The sequence below is a fragment of the Xiphophorus hellerii genome, chromosome 5 (assembly GCF_003331165.1).
Source record: "Xiphophorus hellerii strain 12219 chromosome 5, Xiphophorus_hellerii-4.1, whole genome shotgun sequence".
Classification (NCBI taxonomy): Eukaryota; Metazoa; Chordata; class Actinopteri; order Cyprinodontiformes; family Poeciliidae; genus Xiphophorus; species Xiphophorus hellerii.
The window spans coordinates 28,962,648-28,971,863 of record NC_045676.1 but is presented as its reverse complement, the minus strand read 5'-3'; the positions used below and the strand labels follow the sequence as shown (position 1 = coordinate 28,971,863).

Here is a 9,216-nt window from a genome sequence, read left to right as displayed (position 1 = left end):
GGTGGTGGGGGGGTTACTGCCTGGAGACCTGCGGCAGCCAGTGGGAAAATAATTACTTTCATATCAAAACTCAGCAGGAGGCGCAGGGTCCTATAGCCCGCGGCCACTAACCTCATTCCAGCTCGGCCTTTCAAATGAATAAATTTGTTAAAGCAATAAATACAAACAGCCAGACGGACTTGAGCTCCAGCTCTTGCATGGCTCACGACACAGAGGGGGTGAGGGGAGGACAAAAAGAGGGGGGGGATTTTCTGCTGTAACATGACAAAACTCTAGCTGCCATGATCCAAAAAGCTTCTGTCAAACATCCTTTTCTCTCTCCAACCTCAAGACAAACTGAATTCAATTAAAACAATAACTTTATTTATCAAAAATGTTTACATATAAATATCGTTATCTCATTTTTTTATGTTTTTGTTTGTTGTTGTTTTGTTTTTTTTTTTACAATATTTGAGGATTTTTGTTGTGTACGTTTTATTGAAGCCTATAGTTTTTCTTACAAGCTGTTCACAAAAAGAAAAAGGAAAAAGAAAAAGAGTGAAACCTGCTTCTAAAAGGTGTGTGTCGGGGGCCGGGGGGTTGCTCAAAAGGCTGGACTCGTCATACCCTTTAAAAAAAAGAAAATAAACAAAAGATCAAGTCTCCTGATTCCTGATATGTTTCAGAGTGTCTCGGCAGAACTTTGGGAATGTTTGAACTGGTTGGAGCGTTTTTGTTTTTTTTCTTTCCCTGGTCCTTTGTTTGTGTTTGCTCTAGAAAGTGTTAGTCCATATCGACATCCTCTCCATCTGTTCCTGGTGTTTCTCCACAGTCTGTGTTCGCCTCGGCGAGGCCTGGAGACCCCGGCTCCTCTCTTGCACTCCTTTCCTTTGAACTCTGCTCGACCTCCGTTCGAGACGTCGGCCCCCCGTCCTCGCCGACCAGAACCGTCTGATCCGCGCCGTCGGACGGTGGAGGAACGGGGAAGGCCGCGTTTTTGCAGCTGCCGACGCGGACCCTGGCGTCGCCCGCCTCTGCTGTAACACCGAGATGATTGTGGAGTGTGTGCTCCATACGGGCCGAGTTCAAACGGTCAGTGGTGCTGCCAAAGGCGGAGAGGTCAGAGGGAGCCGGGCTCCCTTCGCTCGGCGAGCGCCTCTGTCCCTGGGCGAGTCTGTCGGAGTTCTCCTGACACGGAGCTGCCTTCAGGGCGGCTTGGGGCACTAAGAACCCCAAAGGCTGATGGGTGATGGGGTAAAGCAGGAAGTGCCCCTTGCCCACCAGCGTCCTTTGATTGGGAAGCGGGGAAAAGTCCAGTTGGGATTTCCGCCGTGGCATAGTGTCGGAGAGGAGGCTCTCCACGCTGAATGGGTTCCGCTTCTGCATGCCGGGCGACCTCTGACCCCCAGGGCTGGGGCTGTGCGTGCTGCCCGGAGAGACCTGCTCCGGTTCCCCCACGGTTCTTTGGTTTGGCTGGTTTTGCGGCAGACCGAAGTCGTGTCGCGTTTGGTCGCAGCTGGATTCGCCCCTGGACGCCGGCAGCTCCACGTGGATGGAGGGCGGCGGCGGCTGCTGCTCGCTGTCAGTGAACTGCGACACCCCGCTGTCGCTTTCGGAGCCGCCCGGCGTGTGGAAGCTGTCGCCCGACAGGAGCTTGTTCTGGGACTTGAGCAGCTTCCTCTCATGTTTGCGTTTCTTCTTCTCGGCCCGCTCGCGCTCCCGCCGCGCGATCTCCTCGGGGTCCATGGGCTCGCCGCTGCAGGTGGTCGGGTGGGAGTTGTGAGCGGGCCGCCCGGGGCCCTTCTTCGTGTTCTCCTTCTTCCTCCATTTAGCTCGTCTGTTTTGAAACCACACCTATTCACACACACAAAGAGAGTGCGTGTAAACATTTATTCACACAACTACATAGAAAACTTTTTCCAATTGGCATTTTAAACTCAGCGTTGAGCCATTAGGCCTGCCACAAGAACAACTTCTGCTGGCTGATAAATTGTCCCAGAAGTTATCGTGATAAACGATAATACAGTTTTGAGACAATTTTCAAGTAATATAATGGTAATGGAATAATAAGGCAAGAACACGTTCTGAAATATTAAGAAGCTTTAAATTCTAATGAAGATTTCACACTGGAATTGGAAGACATTTTAAATAAGCAACAGAAGAGAAACAACAAATAAAATGGATACTGAAGACTCTGTGAACAAAATTGTGACTTCAAAAAAAGGTCTACTTGAGACAAAAGCACCATACTGGAGACATCTGTCGTCCAGTTTTTGGTAGAAAGAGAAAAACAACAAACAATACAAATAGAAATTATTGAGCTTGTTTTAATATATTATGTGATTAATTGATTTATTGCTTATTGTGGCAGGCCTATGTGTTAAAACAAGGAATGTGAATCTTTCAGGATGATTGGATGGATTATATATTTTACACATGAATTGGAGTTATTTGTTTTGTAAGAAGTGTTGAAATTACATATGTAATAACTGGCTTTATGTAAATAAACTGAATTAGGTCCAATTGAAAAGGCAGCAGGTCACTGTGAATGATGTTATTATGGTTAGGGACGCACCAATCAAATTATTTCCCCTCCAATACCGATATGTGAGGAGTAGTATCAACCGATACTGATCCGATACAGGAAAACAGCGCTGAATTGACTTAAAAAGTTTACATTTTTAAAATCACACACATAAGTTTACTGAATTACACATTTATATGATCATTCTGCACCAGTACAGCTCACTTAAATACACCCATAGCTGCACAATTTTGGTCAAACATGTAAAAACAACAAAACTTTAATTTGTTCAATCAGTACAATAAGGAGTTTAACAGCCAACGTTAAATAAATAATCATCTGTAATTAGGAATTCTACATAAAATGTAAAATAAATAAATAATGATGCTCAGAGCACAAAGCATAGAATTAGATTGAATAGATCTGCCATTATTGCCAGCCAATTGTCACCAATACCCGATCTAGAATTTTTTCCAATATTGGGGCCGATACCGATATTAATATCAGATGGGTGCATCTCGAATTATGGTTATCATTTAATTGACAATGGGAAAGTTATTTTGACACCAGACTGAACATTCCAGCCAGATTAAATTTACATGCTGGCCTTTTCTGTGAAATTGTCCAATTTCACTTTTTAATTTGTTTTTTTACCCATAAAGCCACATGCTAGGGTCAGTTCCTCAGTTGGTTTAGCAATTTAGTTGTGAAATATTATGTAATCCCAACCACATCGACCCTCCATAAAACAACCTTCCAGCCACAGAAGGCACAGGACAACCATCAGTAGTTTTTTGAGCACACACATTAGCATTTTTCTCTTTTTTTCCTCACTATTTTCATATTTTGAATCAAATTTCTCCTTCTGATGTGTTATGTAATGCAATTTCTAATGCCTGCTGATCAGACTGCTGTTCCTGCTGTGGGTTATTAATTCATGAACAACCAAAAGCAGAAACTCTTGTCAGCATTCTTTGTTTGTTTTTTGTTTTTTTGTAGTTGGTATACATGCTATATTTTCATTGTCTGTTTTTGTTTGTTTGTGAAAGAAAAGTCAGATTTGGAGATGATGATTTTGAAGCATAAATCCAGTGTTCCTTCCACTCTGGTGAAATTTTGTAATACATCTGTAATTCAATGGATTTATGAATTAAAAGTAACAATACAATATTAGAACCTGACCAGAAACAAAGTCAGTCACTTGGTGCAGTCAAGTGGTATTAGTAAAAAAACTTTTTACTAATTGTCACTTCATGACTCTGTGTTATTTTTGAGGTTCTAATTCAGTTTTGGTCACAGTCATAGTTTTGGGTTACAATTTAGTCACATGTAGTCATCTTAGTTTTGGTCTAAATGTACAAAAATGTGAAGGCCGGATTAATCAATGTTCAGAACCTTTGGCTTTTTTTCACATGGTTCTAAGAGTGTTTAGTTGCAGCAAATGCTAAGACTCACATCCTCTTCATCAAGACTTTATTCTCACTTCACTGTTCTCTCAGTTCTTTCCCCAAAACTAAAATTTTGGTCTGACTGAATTTTATTTGATGCGTTTCAATTATTTTATTTGGAAGGAAAAAGAAAAAAGAGCGAAATCGACCTGCTTGACTTTTTAAGTTTTTGTCACTCAGAATGCTTCAACAGAAAAACAAACATTTGATTTTTGACATACTGATGAAGTCATTTCGCTCTGGCAGTCTTGCATTGAAATTAGGATCAAATTGCATTGCATCTGATTTTTATCTCAGTGTGACTGGATTGACTTTCTTATGAACTGATCTGATCTGCACCTTCTCAAAGTGGATTCTACACAACAACGTATGAATTGGAGTCGTTTGCTTTTATTAAACTGAGTAGAGATGCTTCACCAAAAGGTTGAGATTATTTAGCAGTTTATTTTTATCATGCTTTACCTGTTTATGTATTTGTTTTTAATTAATATTCCAGTGTTCCATTTCGTTTTTTGCTTAATGATAGGCTATATATTTTTTGTTCGTTTCATTGTTTTCCTTTCAAGCTCTATAAATGACCTCGTGTATGAATGGTGCCATGTAAATAAACCTGCCTCTCTTTACATTGTTGTGATAAACTCATATTTCTGGTAGTGTTTGATTCGTTTTCATGTAGGTTTCCCATAATTGTATACTTGAGTTAAAAAAAAACAAAAAACATCCAATCTCAGCCAAGACATTCAATACTTGTGGGGGCCACTTTAAAACAACTGTCAAACATAATGGGTCTCCCAACATCAAACATCAGCAGATTTCATAGCTCTAAGAGAAAACATGCATGAAAGGGGAAGAAAAGCAAGGATAAAAAAGGAAAATTTACAACAAATCCATAGAAATTCCCCCAGAATTGAAGACAATCACGTTCTTTATCTCCTTGGATCTATGTGCAATGCTGCTTCACACACCTTAAGACCTCTTAAGTTCATAGGTCACAGCCTTAGGCCAGCAGGTGCACAGATGTGCTGGTGTTAATTACCAATGAGCTGCTGTAATAGGTACATCCGCCAATTAAATTTAACTGTTCTACGGCTAAATCAGCCATATCCCGTCTGTTCATCCACACCCAGCCTTCTGCTCCCTCAGAGTCCCTCCTCTCCTCCCCCCTCCACCTCTTCTTTCACCGAGCCGAGGCAGGGAGCCTCCACCCGCCTTCCAGCTCCCACCGCTCGGCCTCTAGGCGCGCTGACAGCCGCATGTTCGCCGCTGATAACACCAGGAGTTTAGCATGCGCAAGTAGGATCCGCCGAACATTGCATAATAACTGCACGAGGACCCAACATCGCGCGCGACAATGGCGCTTCTTATGAATTGTTAATGTCGGTTCTATCATCCGCTGGCAAAAATAAATAAATAAATAAAAACTTGGTGATAAAGGAGCACTGATCAGCTTGAGGGAACAGTAATCTGAGGTTTTAAGAAACAAAATCCCCAAACAACATACAATAACAGCGAGCTGCGTTTGCGCCCCGCGACTGCTGCGAACAGCGCGCGCTTGAAAAGCGGATGGGAAACGTAAAGCGTCTTTCAGGTTTCCATATCCAAAGATACAGCTGTTTAAAACAAATAATAGCTTAACTGTAAACATTATTAATAATAATTATAATAATAATAATAACAATAATAATAATAATAATAAATTAGCAAGGACATTTCGTGCATGCAAGATCACGCGTTAGCAAAGCCTTAAATTGCATTTTCTCCTTTTATTTTCTGAAAACATTATCAGCTTTTTTAAATCATCAATTAGCAGTTTATTTTACTGTATTGACCTTATTATTACCCTTTTTATCTCTAGCCAAAAAAATACATTAATTTTAGAAAAACAAAAATATACTGCAATTTGTTCTAGTAGAAATCACCTCAAATCAGGTTAAGCTACTGCTGTTATTGTTGCCAAAGCTATATATATATATATATATATATATATATATATATATATATATATATATATAATATAATTCCCTTTCAGTACTGAATTATATATTGTTAACAAATACAAAATGTGTTTAATAAAATATTTGTGCTGCAACTCAATCACGCCATATAAGCACAAGTAATAAGAAGACTATTAGCAGAATTATGAATAAAGTACAAAAAAAGAACCAACATAAATGAAGTGCAACATATCCTTTCACCTATCGATTCGTTTTGTAAATAGAGTTGTTTTAATTAGCCCATAAATCAATAGATGGCCCACGTGCAAAATTCAAATGAGACTCTTTTCTGGTGCTTTCATTATTGACAAGCAGCTCCATCAGGATGGGGCAGGCTTTATGGACCATAACACAACAATTATCTCCAGATGTGTTCATGCTGGAAGGTTGTTTTTTTGTTTTTTTCCCCCCCCCCCTGTTAAATTCAATAATAACTGGAAAATTTTGAAAGAGTAGCTAATAAAAAATGGCTCCAAATTTGACAAGAAAGAAAATTCAAATAATAATAATAATAATAATAAATAAAGAGACATCAGATGGATTTCGTTTGGCTCACCTGAACTCTGGACTCCACGAGGTCGAGCCTGAGCGCGAGCGCCTCCCGCATGAACACGTCCGGATAGTGACTCTCGTTGAAAGCCTTCTCCAGCTCCTCCAGCTGCCAGCCGGTGAAATTCGTCCTGGTTCTCCTCCTTTTGCAGCCGGGACTGTCCTTATCCGGGTCTCCGGAATCTGCAAGGCGTGCGCGCGTGCGTGTGCATAGGCAGACGCGCGTGTTTTTGTTTGTGTGTGGGGGTGCGCGCGCGTGTGTGTGTAAAAGACAGATAGGTACACACATGCATAAAGAGAGAGAGAGAGGGAGAGATTGAGAGATGCTGATGCCAAGTCCAGTCGACAAGTAAATGTGAGCAACTTAGGTGTAAAATTGCCAGCTTTAGTTTGTTGTTTGATAAAATACTTTCAAACAAATTTGCTAACAGAAATAAATATCAAAAACATTTTCTGTTGAAGTGCAAACAATAAAGCGCTAATAACATAAAATTACTCTTTAGATAGACACGAAAACAAACTTGCAAAAAGTAAGAGAACAATATTTATGAGGGATGACATAAGAGTATTAATGTAGCCGAAGGGCCCCACGTTGATGGGGCCCTTGCGGGCAATGCTAAGTGTTCCTCAATTTAAAAACTGAAATTATCCATCAAAACCTCTCCAAACTTGATCTTTTAAAAACTTTTTCATGACTTGTTGTTTTTTTTTTTTTTGGTAATTCCCAGTTTTTAATATAAATATAGTTTCTACTTTTACCAGCTTTAGGAACACAGACTAATTTTTATACAACTCGCATTTAACAGACTTTAAAGTTTTAACTCTACAGATAAAAAAAAAAAAACTAAAACAAACAATAATTTAAAAAAACAAAAAAAACCCAGGTAGACTCACCTGATAGTTTGAACTGCTGGGTGTCGGATGAGAGTAAAGGGCTGGAGGAGACCACAGAGGCCGAGCACGAGCCGTTTAATAATCCGTCTATAGAGAAGGGTACGGCGGCCGCGGACTGCAGCTGGTGTCCGCTCGCGAGCTCGTAAACGTGCTGGTGGTGGTGGTGGTGATGGTGGGAACCGAGCGAGTAGGGGAAACCCACCAGGCCGCCCAAGGAGCCGCCGAACTGGGCGTGAGGATGCTCGAGAACGCGGCTGTCCATGTTCGGCGGAGCTCGGCCGAAGTGAAGACGCAGAGGGAGGCGGTGTGGCTGAACATGCAGTCAGAATAGATGGGGGGGAAAAAAACAGTCAGGAGGCAGAGGAGGAAGAAGGAGAAGGAGATGAGGGGAACGGGAGCGGACACGCGCGGAGCCTCGGCCACCGAGCGGTGAGCGGCGAGGCTGAGGAGGCTGATATCGCTGCTTCTCTGACGGTCCAGCCCAGACGGTAACCCCGGTCTCTCTGTGTAGCAGCCAGCTCATTAGGACTCCTCCATCTGCTCCCGGGACCAATAAGAAGCGTTAATCGTCCGGTGACGTCAGAGACGCGGTTAATGGAGTAACTGAAGGAAACAGGAGAGAGCTAGAAAAGAGAGAGTGAGAAAGAGAGAGAGAGAAAGAGAGAGAGTGAGGCGTTTTCTCTCTCTTTTTTTTTTTTTTTACTTTTCTGGATCAATCGCTAATTACCTGGCGCAGTCCTTTAATTCAGACCTGTCAAAACAACGAGGACGAGGCTAATCTGGCACTCAGAAAATATCCAAGTGACTGAAAGTCCAATTCCATTAAATTCCCAGGAATAAAACTTACAATTGTTCGAATGAGAAAGCACAATTTCATATGCTCAGCAGATGCTACAGGTGCATCTCTGTAAACCAGAATATAACCATGAAGGTAATTAATTCAGTTCAAAATGTCAAACCAGCTGTTTAAACCATAATCATGTTAATGATTGTGGATTAAAAGTCAGTTTTCCAGAAAATTTGAACATTACAATAAACCAGTGAAACATATTTTAAATACAGAAATGTATTCATAGCATGACCTGCTATAACCTACATAAACATGGGGAAGACTGCTGACCTATGGTGGGTAAGCCACAATACGCTGACTGTCCACAATGCTGTATTTTAATAGAAAGTTGAGTGGAAGGAAAACTGAGAGAATTGTGAGGTGAAATTCACAAGCTGCAGACCTATCTGCAAACCAAAATCATCAAACTGAACAAAAACACCCATTAAAAATATTCATGACTCTGTATGACATATGAACGTTACTTTTTGATCTAATTTGCTGAAAGAAATGAACTTGTCAGTGATTTACATTCAATGACAATTGCTTAAACTTGCATGAAGCATGTCCTCCTGTTTTAATACACAGATTATCAATGTAACTTGACTTTATATTTATATATATATATATATATATGTATGTAATTATATATATATATATATAATGTTTGTAACCAGAGGAATTTCTTCACATCACCAAATGTTCAATATCCAGTGTATTATTTATTTTGTCAGTTAGTCATTGAAGCGCCTTTCAAACTTTAACTTTACCAACTGTGATGGAATATCAAATGAACAAGTCTTAATGTGGTGCATGCATAAAACAAACAAACTGGACTGAAACCAACAAGGACAAAGAAGAGTTCTGGCGTGGCTACTTGAAGGCTAATTGATTAAATAACGGCGGTTATTTAGTGACAGCTTTTCCAATTAATAACCCCAGATCCATTTTGGAAGAAAAACCTCGTGGACATAGCAGCAAGTACAAAGTCCAAGTCCA

General features: G+C 40.6%; 1 protein-coding gene across 1 annotated transcript; it reads right to left on the bottom strand.

The window, feature by feature from the left end:
• Positions 1-408: 408 nt before the first annotated feature.
• LOC116720854 (homeobox protein unc-4 homolog) lies at positions 409-7,932 on the bottom strand. Its single transcript, XM_032564318.1, has 3 exons — positions 7,389-7,932; positions 6,502-6,677; positions 409-1,833 (listed from the first exon to the last, which is right to left on the bottom strand). Exons 1-3 carry the CDS (start codon positions 7,648-7,650, stop codon positions 763-765), a joined length of 1,509 nt encoding a protein of 502 aa, XP_032420209.1. The 5' UTR covers positions 7,651-7,932; the 3' UTR covers positions 409-762.
• Positions 7,933-9,216: the final 1,284 nt, after the last annotated feature.